This window comes from Drosophila sechellia, chromosome 3L, assembly GCF_004382195.2.
Source record: "Drosophila sechellia strain sech25 chromosome 3L, ASM438219v1, whole genome shotgun sequence".
In the NCBI taxonomy this organism is placed as follows: Eukaryota; Metazoa; Arthropoda; class Insecta; order Diptera; family Drosophilidae; genus Drosophila; species Drosophila sechellia.
Window position 1 is genome coordinate 7,936,876 of NC_045951.1, and position 20,077 is coordinate 7,956,952.

The 20,077-nt window shown below is 46.2% G+C and overlaps 8 protein-coding genes across 16 annotated transcripts in view; 5 read left to right on the forward strand and 3 right to left on the reverse strand.

The window, feature by feature from the left end:
- LOC6604813 (sterile alpha and TIR motif-containing protein 1) overlaps window positions 1-3,756 on the forward strand; it is a 38,403-nt gene extending 34,647 nt beyond the window's left edge. For 4 of the 9 annotated variants that reach the window (XM_032718922.1, XM_032718923.1, XM_002029621.2 and 1 more), the window contains 4 exons: window positions 52-221; window positions 365-582; window positions 941-1,874; window positions 3,571-3,655. In XM_032718922.1, coding sequence (XP_032574813.1) covers window positions 52-221; window positions 365-582; window positions 941-1,874; window positions 3,571-3,655 — 1,407 coding nt within the window. Of the gene's footprint in view, window positions 1-51; window positions 222-364; window positions 1,875-3,217; window positions 3,511-3,570 lie in introns of those variants that run through there. The other 5 variants (XM_032718920.1, XM_032718926.1, XM_032718921.1 and 2 more) reach the window with 4 other exon arrangements.
- Window positions 3,757-4,015: 259 nt separating this feature from the next.
- LOC6604814 (vesicle-associated membrane protein-associated protein A) lies at window positions 4,016-4,999 on the forward strand. Its single transcript, XM_002029622.2, has one exon. The coding sequence runs from the start codon at window positions 4,241-4,243 to the stop codon at window positions 4,895-4,897; it is 657 nt and encodes a 218-aa protein (XP_002029658.1). The 5' UTR covers window positions 4,016-4,240; the 3' UTR covers window positions 4,898-4,999.
- Window positions 5,000-5,363: 364 nt separating this feature from the next.
- Window positions 5,364-8,364, forward strand: LOC6604815 (transcription factor 25). Its single transcript, XM_002029623.2, has 6 exons — window positions 5,364-5,635; window positions 5,712-6,088; window positions 6,143-7,009; window positions 7,077-7,403; window positions 7,456-7,679; window positions 7,986-8,364. The coding sequence occupies exons 1-6, from the start codon at window positions 5,480-5,482 to the stop codon at window positions 8,144-8,146; spliced, it is 2,112 nt and encodes a 703-aa protein (XP_002029659.1). The 5' UTR covers window positions 5,364-5,479; the 3' UTR covers window positions 8,147-8,364.
- A 313-nt stretch (window positions 8,365-8,677) lies between these two features.
- On the reverse strand, window positions 8,678-10,840 carry LOC6604816 (actin-related protein 3). The gene is made up of 6 exons (XM_002029624.2): window positions 10,619-10,840; window positions 10,345-10,525; window positions 9,970-10,284; window positions 9,238-9,774; window positions 9,094-9,177; window positions 8,678-9,021 (listed from the first exon to the last, which is right to left on the reverse strand). Exons 1-6 carry the CDS (start codon window positions 10,660-10,662, stop codon window positions 8,926-8,928), a joined length of 1,257 nt encoding a protein of 418 aa, XP_002029660.1. The 5' UTR covers window positions 10,663-10,840; the 3' UTR covers window positions 8,678-8,925.
- Window positions 10,841-11,115: 275 nt separating this feature from the next.
- LOC6604817 (importin-7) lies at window positions 11,116-16,516 on the forward strand. Its single transcript, XM_002029625.2, has 10 exons — window positions 11,116-11,464; window positions 12,238-12,473; window positions 12,532-13,029; window positions 13,092-13,268; window positions 13,497-13,642; window positions 13,696-14,493; window positions 14,555-14,778; window positions 14,848-15,158; window positions 15,214-15,686; window positions 15,750-16,516. The coding sequence occupies exons 1-10, from the start codon at window positions 11,375-11,377 to the stop codon at window positions 15,944-15,946; spliced, it is 3,150 nt and encodes a 1,049-aa protein (XP_002029661.1). The 5' UTR covers window positions 11,116-11,374; the 3' UTR covers window positions 15,947-16,516.
- Window positions 16,517-16,748: 232 nt separating this feature from the next.
- Window positions 16,749-18,496, forward strand: LOC6604818 (lariat debranching enzyme). The gene is made up of 2 exons (XM_002029626.2): window positions 16,749-17,026; window positions 17,082-18,496. Exons 1-2 carry the CDS (start codon window positions 16,830-16,832, stop codon window positions 18,478-18,480), a joined length of 1,596 nt encoding a protein of 531 aa, XP_002029662.1. The 5' UTR covers window positions 16,749-16,829; the 3' UTR covers window positions 18,481-18,496.
- A 14-nt stretch (window positions 18,497-18,510) lies between these two features.
- Window positions 18,511-19,444, reverse strand: LOC6607845 (2-aminoethanethiol dioxygenase). Its single transcript, XM_002029627.2, has one exon. It carries the CDS (start codon window positions 19,360-19,362, stop codon window positions 18,640-18,642), a length of 723 nt encoding a protein of 240 aa, XP_002029663.1. The 5' UTR covers window positions 19,363-19,444; the 3' UTR covers window positions 18,511-18,639.
- Window positions 19,445-19,483: 39 nt separating this feature from the next.
- On the reverse strand, window positions 19,484-20,074 carry LOC6604819 (39S ribosomal protein L36, mitochondrial). Its single transcript, XM_002029628.2, has 2 exons — window positions 19,994-20,074; window positions 19,484-19,939 (listed from the first exon to the last, which is right to left on the reverse strand). The coding sequence occupies exon 2, from the start codon at window positions 19,937-19,939 to the stop codon at window positions 19,553-19,555; it is 387 nt and encodes a 128-aa protein (XP_002029664.1). The 5' UTR covers window positions 19,994-20,074; the 3' UTR covers window positions 19,484-19,552.
- Between the last annotated feature and the right edge of the window lie 3 nt (window positions 20,075-20,077).

Below are 20,077 nucleotides of genomic sequence, written 5' to 3' on the forward strand. Positions count from 1 at the left end.
CGGATCGACCTTTAACCAATAGGTACTCATAAGGGAATAATCGTTTCGCAGGAAATCGTGGCTGCCCTGAACTCGAACTGCAACATTATACCCATCATAGACCAGCAATTCGATTGGCCCGAAGTGGAGCGACTTCCCGAGGACATGCGCAGTGTGGCCCATTTTAACGGTGTTAATTGGATCCACGACTACCAGGACGCATGCATCGATAAGCTCGAAAGGTATATTAAGCGACGCATTTAGATCTGGATTAGCCTGGGACTAGGACGATGGATAACTCCATTACCGATTACCTTAAGCCTGAATAACCCAGAATACTTCACAACTAAACACTTAAACGATTCCCATTCTTCTGATGCGGCAGATTTTTGCGCGGCGAAAAGAATATCGATCGCATTGCGGCGATGGTGCCCGGCACCCCCGGTTCGGTCTCATACCAAAGAATGCACAGCAACGACTCCGACTACCAGAGCGGAGGAGCAGGCGCCGGATCAGGAGCAGGAACTGGAGGAGGAGGTGGTGGCGGCGTTACGGGCAGTGTGGTGGATGGCCTGATGGTGGCGGCCAATGGCAGCGGACAAGGTGGGCCAACGAGTACTACATCTACTACTTCTTCTACTCCCAACTCAAATTCAAGCTCAAGCTCTAACCAGAGTCCCCCAGCGGCTCCAGCGTAGAGTGAGCCAAGTTATGCTAACGATTTACAGAGCTAGCCAACTCGAATATGTTCTAGGCTTAAGCAGAGAACCTCAAGTCACACTCTCTAGTACAACTCTCTCTCACTTTCTACCCCCACCCATACACCCACTACTTTCTCACTCAACTCAAGCAACCCATTACAACTACACTACCCATTACTCTTTACTCTTACCAATTAATAATTGATTTAATTCTGATTGCCACACACTCGAAATCGCTTGAAACGCCGTCTCATGCGCAGCTAATCACCAGGCAAATAGGTACCGCCAATCTCCCTCACCGGCCCGCCAAAGGGGCAGCACCTCGCAGTTGAGTGGTTATTCTCGGGCGCCCACGAAACGCTCCCAGATCCTCACCCCGTATCGCACCCAACAAGCAGCCCTGCTCCACAAAACTGGAGCGGGTTCCGCGTCCATGCAGAATATGATGCCGTTGGCGTATCTGCCTCCGCGGAGAAGTTCCGCCGCGGGATTAGGTCATGGATCTGGTTCCGGCATGGGCAGTGGCTATCGATCGCACAGTGTGGATGGGCTTCTAGATCAGGCGGGCTCAACTCCAGAGCAAAGAATAGCAGCAGCTGCGGCCAAGGTGACAGCAGGAAGTACAGCTCTAACGAACGCCAGTTCCACAAGCACTCTGCAGCCCGAAGAAGAGGTGACGGATGCCGCCCTCAATGACTCGGTGACCCGGCGTGATAAGCATACTTTATCTCCACCGGGAAATGTACAGCAGCACAGAAAGTCCCGAAGTCTAGACCATATTCTCAGCAAACAGACTTTAGCAGAGCTGCTTCCACCGAGTAGCGATCTCGCAGATGGAACGCAGAGTATGCAAAACCTGGCCATTCCAATGACCCCGCAGCCCCAACGAAGGGACACCAGCTCCTCCTCGAAATCCCCCACACCCGAAAGACCTCCACAACCAGCGATGGAAAGGGTAAGGGAACGCCAGAGTCCCGAGGGTGTGAGTGCGACGGAAAGCGAGCGGGAGGATCAGCCAGAAGAATGTCTGCGACATGGCAACCAACAGAGGGCATCTGCCTCGGTTCATCGGGGAGCCAGTTTGACCAGCAACAAGACCTCCAACTCCTCACTGGGCTCCAACTTTAGTGCCGGAGGAAACAACAAAACGATATTTAATCGAACGATGAAGAAGGTCCGCTCGCTGATAAAAAAGTAAGCCATAACGAGGAGGCGGAGAAACGAGATGGACCGGGACTCAATGTCCACACTCGTCGCTCGTCACTCGCTATCTGCTCCATATTACTATTATACATCATTTCACGATCTGATTTCACCAATAAGTTGCTTCATTTAAATTTAACTGGTTTCGCTTTGGATAAAAGTATTCAGTTGTTTACTTCGAAAGAAATCAGATTGTGAAAAGGTGCTTCTAGTTACTCGCCACTCGCCCACTAAGTGCCTGTTAACCCGTTTCTCGCCACTCGCTGCATTTGTGCCATCTAAAAAGAATCTCATCTCATCCAATCACGCATTTATCCACCCCCTGGGGCCCTTACAACCTTTCTACCTCCACTCGTTGACTCTACTTCTCTTTCTCTGGTGTTGGTACTCGTTCGCTATTTTTACTCGCCACTCGTTGACTCGTTTCGCTAAGCATCCACTAAAACTCGCCTGCGTTGCCCAAAAAACAATATATACGAACGCCATCCCCCGCCAATTTCTATATCTTCAAACTCTATTTGCCTTGTGATTAGTTGTTGATTTTGATAATTATTTTTTTATTGAAAAATAAGTAAGCGAATTTAAATTGCGAAAACTAATTTATAAAAAGAAAAATACAATTAACGACTGCATAAATACGAAACCTAATTTATAGAACACAAAACAGAAACCAACTAATTCTAAACACTACAAGAAACAAAAATACATTGGAAAACGAAAACACTCTATATTTAAAATGCTATTTATAAATAATATGTTTAAAACTTTGTACATTTCTCGCGAATGCAACATGTTCTTGTAACCGTCCGCAAAACGTAAACTAAAAACTGCAAAATTTGAAATTAACCCGTGTGGCTTAAAACGAAAATATTTACATAAGTGATATTTAAACTACGTATAATCGAAATTTACTTAATGCAAAATTTTTACAACAAAACATGCTGTACAAACCTAATTTTTAGCGCAGGAGTTTTTAAGGCATATTTTTATTGATTTTTGCAATATATATTTAATATTTAAATAGTGCCTAAAGTTAAATACGAAAGCCGAAAAAATCGAAATACATACATAAAAAACGGAAATAAAATGTGACTTAATTCAAACGAAATGTGTATTATTGGCCCTATTTAGCCCTGTTCCCCTGCTTAATCAGTCCATACTATATCATCAATCGCATGTACCGATATTATACGTTTTGTTCAATGTTTGTATTGCGTTCTGCATTTGGATTTTGTGTTTGTACCTCTAATGGAATTCGAAATGTTTTATTTGTATATATCTTATCACTTTTATTTCTTCCCTCTTTCTTTCTCTATATCCGGACTTTTTTGTAGACCATAAAAGCGAAATTGGCTACCGCAATCCGTTGTAACTGTTGTTATCGTTGTGCCTGTTGTACTGCACCCGCCCACAAAAGCACCCACCCACCAAATCGAATCGATTTCGATTTCGAAAAACCCATCATCGCACCCGTGAGATCAATATAGATGCCCACACTCAACATCCGCCGTCTCGACAACCAACATTCATTGTTATTTATTACCAAGCAAGCAACTAAAAAAAAAGAAAGCAATCAAAGCAAATAGCGATACCAATAAACGTGTATATATAATTGCATAAATCGAAAGAGTCCTGTCAAACATTTTTTAATTTGTATCTTACCCATACCTCCTCCCACTCAAAACAGCAACGAAATGGAGGACGAGGAACTTTCGGGCATCATTCTGTCCAAGGCCACCTCCCCCAATGCCGGGCGCATGATATTTTGGTAAATGATGGACCACCCCCCACCTGACACACACTCAGCCACAAAACACGTATCGAATTTTTGTAAATATTTAATAAAAAAACAAATAAAACGATCGAACTGAAACTCAAAATCATGTTGTTATCTAAACATCTTGAACTTACAAATACACAGAAGTACAATTTGCAAAAAGTTCTAAAAAGTTTTTGAACAATATTTAAAGACAGGTTTGTATATAATTTATTGAATTAGCCAAAAATATAGCTTTTAAGACATTCATTTAAGCAATATAAGCTAAAAGGTGCAATCTACAATAGTGGTCTGCCCATATGACTTTCAAAACCGACCAGTGTGTCCACACCAAAAAAGTTAAATTTATAAGAAATCAAGAAATATGTGAACTAAATTCAGCCATGAAATGGAAAGTCAAGTAAGGTTCGTATTTCTTTTTCTGTCATTTTCATTTTCATTACGGCATTGTCAAGGAACGTGTTCATTTGGTACCATATTTTTCATATATTGGTCATAGTCGGTTCCAGTTCGTATCGCTTCCGATTTTTCGAGAAATAAAAGAATAAAAAAAAAAATAAATAAATAAACATATTCCAATATGTCCGACAATACCGAGAGCAAACTTGCGCTAGACCCGAGCGAAGTGCTCGTCTTTGAGGGACCATTCAACCGCTCGGTGAGCAGGAAGCTGGTCATCAGGAACACCAGTCAGACCCAGCGAATGGCCTTCAAGATGAAGACCACCACTCCGAAACTTTTTTACGTGCGCCCCAACATCGGAGTCCTGGCGCCCGAGCAGAAGGTCAGCGTGGACATCTATATGCAGCCAATTCTGCAGGAGCAGATACAGAAGCGTCATAAGTTCCTTCTCATGGCCGCCGAGGTGACTGGTGACATAACCGATATGCAGGAGTTCTGGAAGATGCAGAACCCGAATGAAACTTGGGACACGAAGATCAAATGTGAGCTGGTCCCTTCGAAGCAGGACGATTTCCGTCAAGCGGGAGGTTCAGCTGCATTGTCCACGGACAACAAGGACGGGGAGGTCCATTTTGATGCCCAGGAAGTCAGTGAGCCAATGGCCAAGTTGCTCAAGCAAGTCAGCATGCTGGAGGACGAGCATGTGGTCCTCACAGACCAGATCGAAAGCTTGCGTGACCAGGCGATTGGACGCACTTTCTTTTACATGGCCACCATAATAGTCATTATACTGGCCGCTGTCGCAGGCGCCTATTATGGCAAGACTCATTTGTAAATTCCTTATCATGGCAGCTTTAAGAACAGAAGGCAGTAAATTGCACCGAAATTGTACGAAAATTTTTTGTCAATAAAGGACTTTTTGGTTGTCAATTCTATACTCCTCGAAAATTTGTTTATGCTCGGATACGAATAAATCATGTAATATATACGTATTCTAGAAGTAAATGTTTAATATAGAAAAAGTCCAATAAAAATTAATTATTTCAAGACATTTTGAAATGCAACCGGAAATATTTCCAATTTTGTTTCATTAAGAGACAAAAAACTGTACCTTTTTGAATTTCTGTGAATAACACGTCAAGTTTGATCCAACTTCTACTGTCAAGGCGTTTAAGCTAGTGTAAGTTGAAAATCGTGTAAAGCACTTGCTAAAATTTAGAATTGCTTTTTCAATTCCCGCCAAGTTGGGACCACCTGTCCAGGCCAGTGCTGTGAAGCGCGCGTGGCCACAGAGCTCGGCAACCCTGCAGCCGTGCGAAAGCGAATGTGGTGAAGAAAAAAAAACAGCGAAATACACACGTATTTTGCGACGAAATTAAATAGAATTCCGGCTAAGGGGTATAAGGACACTTGAAGGATGTCTGCGCGTATGCTGAAGAAGCTGCAGGGCGAAGCTGACAAGCTGGCGCCACCGCCTGATGACGAGGACTGCGAGGAGCTGAGCGACAATGATGAACTGGAGGACAGCGATATGCAACGCGACCGAAAATCGCACCTTAATCCATTCGATTTGGTAGGCCGCTTTTAAAAAAATAGCCAGCTCATCACCGAATGAACTACGTAATCCTCCGTTCCCACAAATTTTCCAGCTCAATCAAGCCGACTTGAGTCTCTCGGAGAGTGAGTTCAAAGAAGATGACAATGAAACGGAGCATCCGTCTGCTGCACTGCCCAATGCAACTGCCAGTGCGGCTAAAAAGAAGAAAAAGAAGCGCAAGAAGAAGACCAAGTCTAGTGGGAATCACATCAGCAGCGAGGATAACGAGCGTCAGGACAAGTACTTTGAGAAGGTGGATCCCCTCCTTGGCAAGGTCTACGATGCGGTGCCCAGACAGTCAGCGAAACAGTTGGTATCGGCTGCCACCGGGACTACTGCCACCAAGAAACTGCTGGCCGTAGAGCTGCGCCACCTAAATCCACAGAACGAGATGCGTCGCACTTTTGGCAAGCGGGTGGTAAAAGTGGAGTAAGTTTGGAGTCCCTGGGCTAAGAACTTCCATTGAAGCAAACTTTCTTTTAGAACCAAGCGTGGTAGGCAGAAGCCCACTCTGAAGTCCACCTATATGGTGACCGCCAAGGATTCGTGGCCGCCACTGACCAAAAACACCATCACGATGAAGCTGCTGCCCGCCCCAGACTCACCATCGGTGTCCTCCAAGTCTATCACAGATAATGGAGCGGACGTTCAATGGTTTGCCTTCGAGCATAGCCAATACTACCAGGGAGTGCAGCAAATGTTCCTTTCTGCACTTGAGCGCATTGACTCCGAATTTCTGATCACACTTATCAAACGCTGCCCCTATCATGTCGATTCCTTGGTTCAACTTAGCGAAGTATGCAAGATGACCGAAGACTTTTCCTTGGCCTCCGAACTCCTTGAGCGCGCCCTTCTCCTTCTGGAATCGTCGCTGCACATCAACTTCAGTTTGACGTCGGGCAACTGCCGACTGGACTACCGGAGACAGGAGAATCGATCCTTCTACATCGTGCTGTTTAAGCACGCGCAGTATCTGGAGGAACGAGCTTGCAGCCGCACCGCCTTCGAGATTTCCAAACTGCTGCTGAGTCTTCAGCCAGACACTGATCCCCTTGCCATGATTCTAGTCATTGACTACTATGCCTTGCGCAGCAAGCAGTTTGAATGGCTGGTAGAGTTCTATGAAAAGTATAACGCCGCGAGGAACCTCAATCAGCTGCCCAATATGGCCTACTCATATGCTTTGGCTCTACACACGCTCTATGGCGCTTGTGAACGCTCTAACCAGGCACTGCAATACGCCCTGCTAATGTTCCCGGGTGTTCTGCGTCCTCTTTTGGACGAGATGTCGGTGCAAACGGACAAGAGGGTGCTGGCCTCATCGTACTTCTTTGCGGATGTGTCGGGCAAGTAAGTGGAGTCTTATCTCCTTGAATGATTAGTGGAATGGAATTTAATGCCTTATCTTGTTCACCAGTCAATCGCCAGCCCTGCACCAGCTGGTGTGCCTGTATGTGTGCCGTGCAAGAGTCGTTTGGCGTCAGAACGAGGTGCTACCCTGGTTGGAATCCAACGTGAACATAGTGTTAGATCGCATTGATAGTAAGGATCCCCTGGTCAATGAGTACAAGGAGAAGCGATCACTGCGATATAGTGGAACACCACCAAGGCCCATTCTTCGACATGTCATACTCTCCGATTACAAGGAGAAAGTTCCACTGGCGGTCTTCGTGTCCAAGGAGAAGCAAGCCATTATGACCTATGATCCACTGCCACCACCGAACAGCGTCAACTGCTATCAGCGGTAGGTCGTTCGAATCCCGAAGTTAGTAAATTCCAAAACCCAGTACTTGCAGAAAATCCTCGTCAAGCAGCAGCCCCACAACGAACACGAACAATTCTGTGTCTATGTTCTTTCAATCGCTCTTGCCTTCATTTAACATCAACAACCTGGCAGCAAATGCTCAGCTCCAAGAAGGAGGAGCAGCACCAGCAGCAGGTGTGGGAGCAGCTGCAGGCGATGCTAACATAGAAGCGGGCATTGAACAAGGAGCTGCCGGCGTAGCTGGCGAAGGAGAAGGTTCGTATGAGCATTTAATCATTAAAAATATCAAGGGATAATACCTAATATAATTTTGTCGCCCCGTTTCGTAACAGAGCATGAATCATAGAATATTTTTCGCTGGTTGTATTTGGGCTTTGCTTAATTACGTTTATATCCCGAAATTGTATTAAAGCTGTAGCTTTCGTTTAATAACTTGGCTAAAAGTGATATTTTGTTTCCCATTCTTAAAATCGTCAAAAATCTAAACTAAAATTTTGCCGAAATTCCAAAAGAATCGCTATGGAATATCGTAGTTACACTTCTCCTCCAACAATATTGCAGAAGCTGGTTTGCAGCAGTCATTAACGCTAATGATGGACGCGATGCGAGACTTCCTGCAAAACTTCCGGATTGCAGAGCACTTGCGTTCGCCGGAAACGGCGGCGGCACAATCCACGAGCAGCAACGACGAGGAGGAGGGCTCCAGTGACTACATTGACTAGTCAGTTTGTCAATTACGTGACGCATAACGAAGTTTTTTCGGACTTGTAGCTCGGAACATGTTTTTTGGAAACCACCTTTTGCTATTTCCTCAGCTAAGCGACACCGTCACAAAATTAAAATATACAATACATAGAGCAATTTGAACACATAAAAAAAATAAATGTATATGTAACTTATGCATTGAATAAAATTTTCCAGTAAAAGCTTTAGATCAAAAGCGACGAAAGTGTTTGAGCTTAAAGAATGTTTTATTGATTTATTTAATGCCTTTTTAATTACGCTTATCAATATAACAAACAGATTTCTCATCAATATTTCTTTTCGTTTTTCCTTTTTTGTTCATTCAGTGTTTGAATTGGTTGCAGTTATTGCAATTATAAATATTTCTATGACAAGTAGAGCGTTTTCGTATTTAAATGTGTGTAGGAGCCGGGATTTCTCCAAGAGCTTAGATCGGTGTGACTGTGTGTGATCGTGTTTGAGTATGGTATAAAAGTCGACTTCTAGAAATAATGCACCTTAGATAGGGGTTGAACTGGCAGACATCGGAGTTGTTGCTTTATAGTTAGCCTAACAAAATCACACGAAATTAAACAGAACGAAACTGATTTACACAAAGTTAATAGCTAAACACATATAGAAAAGAATAATTACTAATACTTTAGCGTGGAATACCGAATCGCAATGTATATATATATATATAGTTGGAGAATAAATCAAATTTTAAATGGAAAAATAAATCAAAAATAACTGCTGCAAGCCGATTGGATCGGATCAATTATGTCATGGTGCCAAAGACGGGATTGTGACGGCAAATGCTGGGGCCATACTCCTCGTAGGCAGCCTTCGTGTGACACACCTGATAGAACTCGGGCTAGAAATGGAAAGAATATTAAGATAGAGATAAAGATAAGGATTTTACAGATCCTAAGCCACTATAACTCACCGTTGAAGCCAACATGCTGCCTCCAAACCACACGGCGTACCTCTGCATGTGGTGCGTAATCACCTGAACATCAATGGGTTTTGGCTGTATCAAAAATAATCAAAGTTAGAAATATGACTCATTAGCAGCTGCGATATAACCCACCTTAATGCGTCCCTCGGACAAATTCTCGCTGATCCGGAGACGTGTGTCCACCGATCGCTTGATATCTCGTTGCAACCTCCTGCCGAAGTCCTTGAACATCGTGGATCCACCGCTCAGAACAATGTTATTGTATAGAGGACGCCGCACATCGATTGGGCAGTTTTGGATGACATTATCCACTATTTCCGACAGTGGAATGGTAAAGTCGGGGTTTGAGAACTCGGGATGGAAGAAGATCTCGGGTCCCAGGAATCGCTCGTAGCCCACGTCCACATTGAACGGCGCCTTGGTTACCGTGTTCACGCCGCTAAAGTTGCGTATCCACTTGCCCGGCTCCGTGTCATACTTGGCAAATTCTTTGGCGATATCGGGACAGATGTAGCAGTGCTTCTCCTTGATCGCTTTGGCAGTCTCGAGGCTCTGTTCCGGCGGAATGCCCACCTCCCGTTCGCGCAGCAGGCTCTGGATGAACGAGGTGATGTTGCGGCCCGCGATGGGAATGTGCTTGATGCAGGAGCCGATTACGTAGCCCTCGGCCTAGAAATTAAAAACATCTTAATATATTAATATGGTTATAACTAATACGCTATTTTATCTTAGCCTCAGAATGTGGAATTGATTAATTTAATAAATTCGACTACTGTTTCGGTTTTGTGTTCTCTTTCCAAACAGTTTTTACCGAATCCAGTGCAAACCCAACTCTGCTGATAAGATAAGATCTGTGCTACTTACCACGGGTATGACGTGCGTCACTCCATCGCCGCTGTCCACCACGATGCCTGTGAGGGTACGCTCCTCAGCCGACCGGGAGGCCCAACTGGCGGCTAGGGCAAGCACCGCCTGGACGGCGATGTACAGACCAGGAACGTTGAACGTCTCAAACATTATCTCCGCGGTGTACTCCCGATTTTCGGGCGTATTTAGCGGCGGCTCAGTCAGCAGGAAGTAGTGATCCTCAGGCTCGGCTCGCAGATACTTGAAGACGCACTGCTCTAGAAAGCGCTCCATCAAGTCCCAGTCCTCCACCAGACCATGACGCACCGGATACTATTGGAATGCCATGATAAATATGTCGGTTGCTTAATGGCCATAGATACAAGAGCATACCTTAATGGAGTAGCCGGTGGCATCGAAGGCCTCATCGCCGATGAAGAAGTCCAGGTCCTCGATGCCCTTTGTGATGCGACGTGTGTTGGTATCTCCCACTCGCGCCGACTCCTTGATGGCAATCGCCGAGGGAATAATGAACTGCGGCTCCTTATTCCCGGCAAAGCCCAGTTTGGAGTAGCTGATGGATGTGCAGGCAAGTAGAGTGTTAGTCAGTCGACCTCCTTTACGTCCAATTGGAGACCCCCACGGGCAATCGAAACCAAAAACTCACCCGGTGCCCACATCGATTACGCATGCCGGTAGCCTGCCTGCCATGGTCGCTGCTCGTCCTTTTGCCTTGCTGCTAGTTAAAGCTCTTCAGTTGCGATCCTCGCTCGCCTTTGACACAAATTTCAGTTCCTTTCAGTTGCAGATAAGCCCAGATTTCTATATATTTTCAACCACACCTCCAACTATGTGTCACTTTGCTCTTCGTCACACACACATTCGCGTGTTCACGTACTAGCAGCTGCCAGGGCTGCAACAATCGATTGGCCATGCAACTTGAATGGCAATTTATCGGGAATTGTGAGAAGTCAGTGTTTTTTAAGCCTTTAAATATAGTTGCACGTTTACCTTATAAAGCAAGTGGTCTATCTAGAAATATCGCCTAGATTTTCCGAGACAAAATCTTTGCTCGAATTTTTCGCTAAATTGTTACCGGCGAAAATACGTAGCCCTGTAGGGCCCCATATACTGCGGCGTTAGTCAACACATGCAGGCGCGGTTTCTTCTTCTTCTACGCTTCGTTCGTCTCGCGAATTTCGGCGGTGTGTGTGTGCGTGTGTGGAGCCTTTTCCACGTTTTTTCCTCCGGAAAAGAGATTTGCAATTTGGCCCCCACATTGGAGCCACTCGTGCGGCTAGCATAAACCAAGGACTTTATAAAGGCAAGAACAGCGGGTGCACAGTGGGCACAAGGTGACCGCCAAACGACGAGGTGCAGCAGAAAGACCGGCGAAACGTGGAATCAGGCAAAAGTAGCAAAAATGGAGGCACAAAAACTCACGGAACTGTTGCGCGCAACTATTGATCCGAATCCGGAGCAGCGCAAGGCGGCCGAGGATCAACTGGCCCAGGTGAGTTTGTCCCCAAAAATAAACGCCTGCACTTGAATTCGAAAGGTCTTGGAGGTGGCGCCATCGCCTATAAACCATGTGCTTTTTTAATTGTTCGCTTTTAACCTCCCTCGTTCCCACACTCCATCACTCTTGTCGTTGTACAAGTGTGTGGGTGTGGATAGTGTAAGCCGATATCGGTCAAAAAGTTTGCCCTCTATGTGTTTACCATTATCCCGACTTCTATGTTGTTGCCCCAGAGGCAACAAGTCGATATCTTTGGGGCACCTACATGTGTATGCTATATATATTTGTATATATGTACATATTTATTGCGGGTTTCGCTTGATTCTCCGGAAATCCACTGAATTGTTAATAAATATTTAATTGAGACTTTCGAAATATTGTCGGAATGCCCTTTGATTGAAGCTTACGCAATTCCCTTGGAATTAAATGTGGGCAATCAGAGCGGCCAGTCTAATTAGACCCCACCCCACTAACCAATTGCTTTGGCCCCACTGTAGAGGCATGCTCATTACGACTGAGTCAGCATCTAACGATTTGCATGCCCCTCCCAATCGCCACCCACCAACCCCCCTGTTGTCAATTAACTTTATCAGCGCTTATGGCCAGCAGTTGTTCTTGGCTCCCTCCTCCATATTAATTGAGCTCTGTGAACGGAATTTAAAGTGCTTCTGCCATTTATTCTTTGACCAATTCAAATTTAACCCCACCCCAAACAGCTGTGTAAACATATCCATTCTATTTATTTCTATACATTAAAACCCCCACAGATACACAAAATCATCGGATTTGTGCCCACCATACTGCAGATCGTTATGCAAACGACGGTGGAACAGCCGGTGCGACAGGCCGGTGCTGTCTACCTCAAGAATCTGATCAACAGCAGCTGGTCGGACCACGAGGCCAAGCCTGGAGAGCCAATACCCTTCTCTATACACGAACAGGATCGGGCTATGATCCGTAGCGCTATTGTAGATGCTATTGTGCACGCCCCCGAGCTGATTAGGTGGGTACATTCATGGAAAATCCTATCCAGGGATAAGCTAATTTCGTTTTGTACACAGGGTACAGTTGTCCGTCTGCGTCAATCACATCATTAAAAGTGATTTCCCCGGACGCTGGCCACAGGTGGTGGACAGTATCAGCATCTATCTGCAAAACCAGGATGTCAACGGCTGGAACGGAGCTTTGGTGACCATGTACCAACTGGTCAAGACCTACGAGTACAAGCGGCATGAGGAGAGGACGCCGCTAAACGAGGCAATGAACCTACTGCTGCCCATGATCTACCAGCTGATGGTTCGACTGCTGGCAGAGCAGTCCGAGCAATCTGTGCTGCTACAAAAGCAAGTTCTCAAGATCTACTATGCTCTCACGCAATACACCCTTCCACTGGACCTCATTACCAAGGAGATCTTCTCGCAGTGGATGGAGATCTGTCGTCAGGTGGCTGATCGCGCAGTGCCCGATAGCTCGCACCTGGACGATGACGAGCGAACGGAGTTCCCCTACTGGAAGACGAAGAAGTGGGCCCTGCACATTATGGTTCGCATGTTTGAGCGGTACGTTGACGGCATTTTCTATATTCATAGTCTAGATAACTATAAAAAAAATATAAATTTAGTTATGGCAGTCCCAGCAATGTGGTTAGTGAAAAATACCAAAAATTCGCAGAGTGGTATCTGCCCACGTTTAGCCAGGGCGTGCTGGAGGTGCTCCTCAAGATCCTCGACCAGTACCGAAACAGAGTCTACGTCTCACCACGCGTCCTCACGGATGTGCTCAACTATCTGAAGAATGCGTAAGTAATTTAGTATTAAATAAATTCTCCTGTGACATTCAATATATAGTTGGCATAAAAATCACTTTCCAAAAGTCCTCCTGGCCATATAGTTGATACCTAATCTTTGATAGAAAGTCTGAAAAGTTTTATAGCTGATAAGGTGTAGTTTTTATAGAATGCAGTTAAGAAAGTCGATTTCAATCAGTTATGACTCGTTTTTTTAAATGTAATTTATACTGTTTGCAGGGTAAGCCACGCCTACACCTGGAAGCTGATTAAGCCTCACATGGTGGCTGTCATCCAGGACGTGATCTTTCCCATCATGTCGTTTACTGACTCCGATCAGGAGCTATGGGAAAGCGATCCCTACGAGTACATTCGCCTTAAGTTCGGTAAGAGAACTTTTTAAATGACTTGAACTTCATTACTAACCGTTTCCAAATAGATATCTTCGAGGATTATGCCACACCTGTACCGGCAGCCCAATCTCTGCTGCATTCTATGTGCAAAAAGCGCAAGGGCATTTTGCCCAAGGCCATGGCTACAATTATGCAGATAATTACATCGCCGAATGCGGACAACAAACAGAAAGATGGTGCATTGCACATGATTGGAACGCTGGCGGACGTGCTGCTGAAGAAGGCTTCGTACCGCGACCAAGTGGAGTCCATGCTGACCACCTACGTCTTCCCAGAATTCCAAAATCCCGCGGGCCACATGAGGGCGCGCGCGTGCTGGGTGCTGCACTATTTCTGTGACGTCCAAATCAAGAATCCCCAAGTGCTAGCCGAGATAATGCGTCTGACCACAAACGCCTTGCTTACCGACAAGGAGCTGCCCGTCAAAGTGGAGGCAGCTATCGGTCTGCAGATGTTCTTATCGTCCCAGGACGAGGCGCCGCAATACGTGGAGGCACAGATCAAGGAGATCACGAAGGAGCTACTTACCATCATTCGGGAGACGGAGAACGAAGATCTAACAAACGTTATGCAAAAGATCGTGTGCACCTTTACCGAGCAATTGCTGCCCGTGGCCACCGAGATCTGCCAGCACCTGGCCACCACTTTCAGCAAGGTCCTAGAATCTGAGGAGGGATCCGACGAGAAGGCCATCACGGCCATGAGCCTGCTTAACACCATCGAAACTCTGCTCAGTGTGATGGAAGAGCATCCCGATGTCCTGCTCAACTTGCACCCGATCGTTATTAATGTTGTCGGACACATTTTCCAGCACAACATCACTGGTGAGTTGGGTGTGCCCTCAATCGTTGATATCGTTTTAAAAATATCTGGTCATCTCTTCAGACTTCTATGAGGAAACCTTCTCGCTGGTCTACGACCTGACAGCCAAGGCCATTTCCCCCGAAATGTGGCAGATGCTGGAGCTCATCTACCAGGTGTTCAAGAAGGACGGTATTGACTACTTCATCGACATTATGCCTGCTCTGCATAACTATGTGACGGTCGACACACCCGCTTTCCTCTCCAATCCCAACAGGCTATTGGCCATTCTCGACATGTGCAAAACGGTAAGCTTCTATTTTTAATTATTAAATATGTATGAATCTCGAATAACAAAATAAACCTATTTCATTTAGATGCTTACTGGCAGTCCTGGCGAGGATCCCGAGTGCCATGCCGCCAAACTGATGGAAGTGATTATCTTGCAGTGCAAGGGTCAAATCGACTCAGTGATACACATGTTCGTGGAGCTGGCTCTGTCCCGGTTAACTCGTGAGGTTCAATCCTCAGAGCTGCGCACTATGTGCCTGCAAGTGGTAATCGCGGCACTCTACTATAATCCCCAGTTGTTGCTGTCCATTCTGGACAAAATGTCCCAGCAAAACAACGACTCTATCAGCGCGCACTTTATCAAGCAGTGGCTTCACGACACGGACTGTTTCCTAGGGTAAGAATGCACATGCTTGTTGATGAGCTAGATAGTTTATTGTAACGTTTTCCAGCATCCACGATCGCAAACTTTGCGTCCTGGGTCTGTGCACCCTCATCTCGTTGGGCGAAGCCAAGCCCCAAGTTCTGAGCGAAGTGGCTGGAAAGATTGTGCCCGCACTTATTTTGCTTTTCGATGGACTAAAACGCGCCTACGAGTCTCGTGCTCAGGAGGAAGAGGAAGAAGAGGAGGAGGAGGACGGTGACGACTGTGAGGAGGCTCTGTCCAGTGACGAGGATGACATGGACGAAATGGCACCGGACTATCTGGATAAATTGGCCGAATTTGCCAAAACCAAGGGCAATGAGTCGGGCTTCGAAGTGAAAGCCGAAATCAAGGACGACGATGCTGACTCGGACGGTGATGCCGAAGAGTCTGTGGGTGATCTAAACGAGACTGGACTGGAGTCGTTTACAACGCCCATCGACGATGAGGAGAACGAAAGCGCCATCGATGAGTACTGGACGTTTAAGGAAGTTATTACTGGTAAGATGTGCTGAATTGTGTACACCATTGATAAACTAATTAATAACCTATCTTCGCCATCAGCACTTTCTGCACAAGACCAAGCCTGGTATGCGCTGTTGACCTCTAACCTCACACCTGAGCAAGCCAAGGCGCTGCAAGAGGTGGTGGTGACGGCCGACCAACGCAAAGCCGCCAAGGAATCGAAGCTGATCGAGAAGCAAGGTGGCTTCGCCTTTCCGCAGACTGCCGTGCCCACGTCGTTTAAGTTCGGCTCCTAAGAAACTGAATTGACCAGATCACCAGACTCTTGGTTCGATTTCTGACTTGATTGTTTCTCATATTCTTTCCAAAAATAACAAAAACATCAAACAAAATACATCTGGCATGCTGATGATGGCTTTAAAGGCATTCTCTTGGTTTTCGTACACTCCGTGTACCCATGTATGCTGCGACAATCGATCGATTAATAATATTAAAAAATCGATCGGTCGAGCGGCGACGAGACCGCACTATATTTATTGTAGATTTATATTTTATTTCCTATTTTGTGGCCAGCGCGGCCAACTAAATTATGATAACTTAAGTCCATTGTAAATCTATGTATGTAAACGAAACGAAACGAAAAACAAACACGTCAGGACGAGAAGGTCTCATTAAATGAGATTGTGCCCACCAGCACGCCCCCGTAGAACTCCAAAAAAAAGTTGGCATCTAGGTCAGAGAATGAGAATTCAACGCAGAGCATTTCACATACATTTTCTTTATACACACATACACGTATATTCTGTACTAAATGAAGCGATATTTTTGAAAAATAAAAAAAAAACATTTTTAACGTTTGAACTGGAGAAATCTTTTTCTTATTTGGGTACCTTTTGGTAAGGTATTTAAAGCGTTCAAAGAACGAATTTGTTAAGAGTATTTAATATACATATATATATTTAATAAAGCTGAAAGATTTAGTTTCCGGAAGATTTGAGCAATTTAAATGTTGGCGGTCATGAAGTAGAGTTATCGATAAGAGCGTCCATCCTTTCGTTTCCCGAAGACGTTTTCTCACACTTAATTGCCGATCGATTAGCGATATCAGAACGCATTTTTTGTTTGGACAACAGGCCGCATTTGTTTACAACCGAATTTTATTTATAAAGTAGCCTTACCATGAAAGTAGCTGTAGAAGGATGCGCACATGGCGAACTGGAACGAATATACGACACCATACAGGGCATCGAAAAGGATGGCGGCACCAAGATCGACTTGTTATTGTGCTGTGGTGATTTTCAGTCCACCCGGAATCTGGAGGATTTGCAGACGATGGCAGTACCAAAGAAGTACCTGGATATGTGCTCCTTTTACAAGTGAGTAGAGTGTCGGCAGCTTGTAGATCAGGAGGTAATCTATTTCTCTTTAAAGATACTACAGTGGCGAGCTGGTAGCACCAGTGCTGACCATATTTATTGGCGGCAACCACGAGGCCTCCAATTACCTGCAGGAGCTCCCATACGGCGGATGGGTGGCTCCAAATATCTACTACCTTGGTTATGCCGGCGTCGTCAATGTAAACGGAGTTCGGATAGCTGGAATAAGCGGAATCTTTAAGGGTCACGACTTTTTGCGCGGCCATCATGAATTTCCTCCATATACCGAGTCCACGTGTCGCAGTGTCTACCATGTGCGGCAGCTAGAAGTCTTCAGGCTGAAACAAATTTCCGGTCGAGTTGATATTTTCCTGTCCCACGACTGGCCCACCGGCATCTATGAATATGGAAACAAGGCGCAACTGCTCCGCAAGAAACCCTTTTTTGCAGCAGACATGGAGAGCGGGAAGCTGGGTAGCCAGCCACTGGAGGAGTTACTGAAAGCGGTCCAACCGGCCTACTGGTTTGCTGCCCATTTGCATTGCAAGTTTGCCGCTTTGGTGCCGCACAATCACAGCCAGAAGCTAGGAGATGCTGAATCTTCCTCTTCCAGCAGCAGTGAAGATGAAGACGAGGAGCAGGAAAAGAAAGCTGCTTCTGTACCTCCACCATCCAAATCTGTTCCCGTGACCAAGTTCCTGGCTCTCGACAAATGCCTGCCGCGTCGTGCATTCCTGCAAGTGGTAGAGATACCCAGTGACCCTATCGAAGGCACTCCCCGCCTGGAATACGACGCAGAGTGGCTGGCCATCTTGCACAGTACAAATCACTTGATTTCTGTGAAGGAGAATTATTATTACCTGCCCGGCAAAAAGGCGGGAGAGATTACAGAGCGATCAAACTTTACGCCCACTGAAGAAGAACTAGAAGCAGTGACCGCAAAGTTTCAGAAACTTCAAGTCCCCAAGAACTTTGAGCGCACAGTACCAGCTTTCGATCCCGCCGAACAGTCTGATTATAAGCACATGTTTGTGGATCAACCCAAGGTTCAACTAAACCCCCAGAGCAATACGTTCTGTGCCACTCTGGGTATAGACGATCCGCTATGCTTAGTTTTGTTGGCGAATGGCCAAGATCTGCCTTCGGTGGGAGCTACCGAATGCAAGGATAGGGAAACAGAAAATTCTAAGCTGCAGGCGGTGGAAGAAGACGTTGCTGAACCATTGGTTACACCAACTAAAAGGAAGCTTAACTTATCCCTGCCAGCACCTACAACTGCAGCAGCTGATACCACCGATAAAAACGTGATAGACCTGCCCGAGGAGGAACCTGAAGAACCAATAAAAGCGACGGAAGACCCTCATGTAGAGGAACCCGCATCAGTGCCCGCGAGTCCCAATGTGAAAAAACTGAAGCGACGCAATCAGAACATTTACCAAGCGCAAGAAGATTAAACCCTAACAAATTCCGTGAAAGCGGAGCGATTTATACAAAAAAAAGGAGGCAATTTTATTTAAATAACACAGAAGATACTTGGCTGATACGAGCAGCCAGCGGGTAATGATGGGCAAATAAATAGGAGGGTGTTAGCTGTTGGGAAGCGAGATAACGACTCACTGTGTCCCGCTGGCATTATCGGCATATACCTCATCGGCGCACTGAAAAGCGGCCTGCATTACCGATTCGGGCGTGTCCACAACATCGCAATAGTATGTATCCGGTGATGGGATGCAGTGCAGCTGCACCTGGCTGCCATCTGCCTTGGCGCGATAGAAGCGGCACTGTCGCGGTCCATATGTTGGCATATCCGCATCGTATGGCGGACTAAGAATGTCGAAGAAAGCGGCTACGCCGCTACCAATTTGGGCAATCTGATGGTAATTTCTCTTTCTAGGAGTCAATGTGGCACATGGACTAGCCGGCGTGACCAATATGGGTTCCTCGACATGCACCTTCACCACTGTTTGATGAAGGTCATAGGTGAGCGGCTCATCCGGGCCCAACTGGTGCGAAAAGCTGTCCACCATTAGCTGACCCCAGATGCAGCGTAGTAGACCGAACATCATGGGGTGATCGTGCAAGGGAATAGTGCTCGCACCGCGCACTATAAACAGGCTCATGGAGAAGCGATCATCCTCGAAGATATGCATGTAGCTGCACGGTGCCCGATGGCTTCCCCCGTTGCGAAAGAGCTCCTCGCGGAGGTGCAGATCCCGGTAGGTCAGCTCGTCCGTCAATTGACGCAAGTGCTGCAAATTCGCATTGAAGCTGGCGTGATTTGCCCGGTCGAACGTTTTGAATGCCTGTCGCAGTACATTGCTGAAGTGCGTCGTCATCTTTTTCGGCCAGGTGTACTGAATCCGGTCTAATACAGTAAGAAACGAAACAGGCAAGAAACGACTGCGAGATAAACAAACAATCAGCTGATCCAGTGTTAGGAAACGTATCACGGACTACTTGGATTTTTTTCTTTTATTTATTTATGAACATATTTAAAGAAATGCTTTTATTAATGCCTAATTAGGTCTAGTAGCCGCGCTCCTTGGACTGGGTGGCGTGCGTCAGAATCCACGACTTGTAGTCGCGCTTTTTCATCGACATCTGCTTGTGGCGTGGATGCGTGGGGCAGATGACATAACCGCGCTCCTGGCGCACCACGATGTAACAGTCCTTGCAGCGTCGCTTCAGGCGGCCCTTGACCTTGAATCCCGCCACCTGCTGGACCAAAGTGGAGCCAGGTGTCAGCAGACCCGACGTCGGACAGATTCCAGTTGTGGCGGCCACAAGTTGCGAGCTTTGCATTGATACACTTGCAGGAGCAGTCGGCCGGGTAAGAAGGTGGAAGCCACGCGCGGCACTGAGACCATTCCACAAGCGGGAGCCTTGTTGCAGTATTCTACTAGCCAGGGACATCTGAAATTGGCGTTTTCATTGAGATTTACAATGAAAACTTGTAGAACAGCTCACCTCTTTCTGTTTTGGATTGAACTGGTCAGAAGCCGATTACAGGCACAATGACTTCCAGTGCTTCGCAGCACTGGTTTGCGCTAA

Bases quoted from the DNA above. Each gene is read 5' to 3' on its own strand.
- LOC6604819 (XM_002029628.2), bottom strand. From the start codon at position 19,939: ATGTCCCTGGCTAGTAGAATACTGCAACAAGGCTCCCGCTTGTGGAAT.
- LOC6607845 (XM_002029627.2), bottom strand. From the start codon at position 19,362: ATGACGACGCACTTCAGCAATGTACTGCGACAGGCATTCAAAACGTTC.
- LOC6604817 (XM_002029625.2), top strand. From the start codon at position 11,375: ATGGAGGCACAAAAACTCACGGAACTGTTGCGCGCAACTATTGATCCG. The intron at 12,474-12,531 runs GTGGGTACATTC...TTTTGTACACAG, and splicing joins CACGCCCCCGAGCTGATTAG to GGTACAGTTGTCCGTCTGCG. The intron at 14,779-14,847 runs GTAAGCTTCTAT...TATTTCATTTAG, and splicing joins TTCTCGACATGTGCAAAACG to ATGCTTACTGGCAGTCCTGG.
- LOC6604815 (XM_002029623.2), top strand. From the start codon at position 5,480: ATGTCTGCGCGTATGCTGAAGAAGCTGCAGGGCGAAGCTGACAAGCTG. The intron at 6,089-6,142 runs GTAAGTTTGGAG...ACTTTCTTTTAG, and splicing joins AAGCGGGTGGTAAAAGTGGA to AACCAAGCGTGGTAGGCAGA. The intron at 7,010-7,076 runs GTAAGTGGAGTC...CTTGTTCACCAG, and splicing joins TTTGCGGATGTGTCGGGCAA to TCAATCGCCAGCCCTGCACC.
- LOC6604816 (XM_002029624.2), bottom strand. From the start codon at position 10,662: ATGGCAGGCAGGCTACCGGCATGCGTAATCGATGTGGGCACCGG. The intron at 10,526-10,618 runs GTGAGTTTTTGG...CACATCCATCAG, and splicing joins GTAATCGATGTGGGCACCGG to CTACTCCAAACTGGGCTTTG. The intron at 9,775-9,969 runs GTAAGTAGCACA...TTTAATTTCTAG, and splicing joins TGACGCACGTCATACCCGTG to GCCGAGGGCTACGTAATCGG.
- LOC6604818 (XM_002029626.2), top strand. From the start codon at position 16,830: ATGAAAGTAGCTGTAGAAGGATGCGCACATGGCGAACTGGAACGAATA. The intron at 17,027-17,081 runs GTGAGTAGAGTG...TTCTCTTTAAAG, and splicing joins GATATGTGCTCCTTTTACAA to ATACTACAGTGGCGAGCTGG.
- LOC6604814 (XM_002029622.2), top strand. From the start codon at position 4,241: ATGTCCGACAATACCGAGAGCAAACTTGCGCTAGACCCGAGCGAAGTG.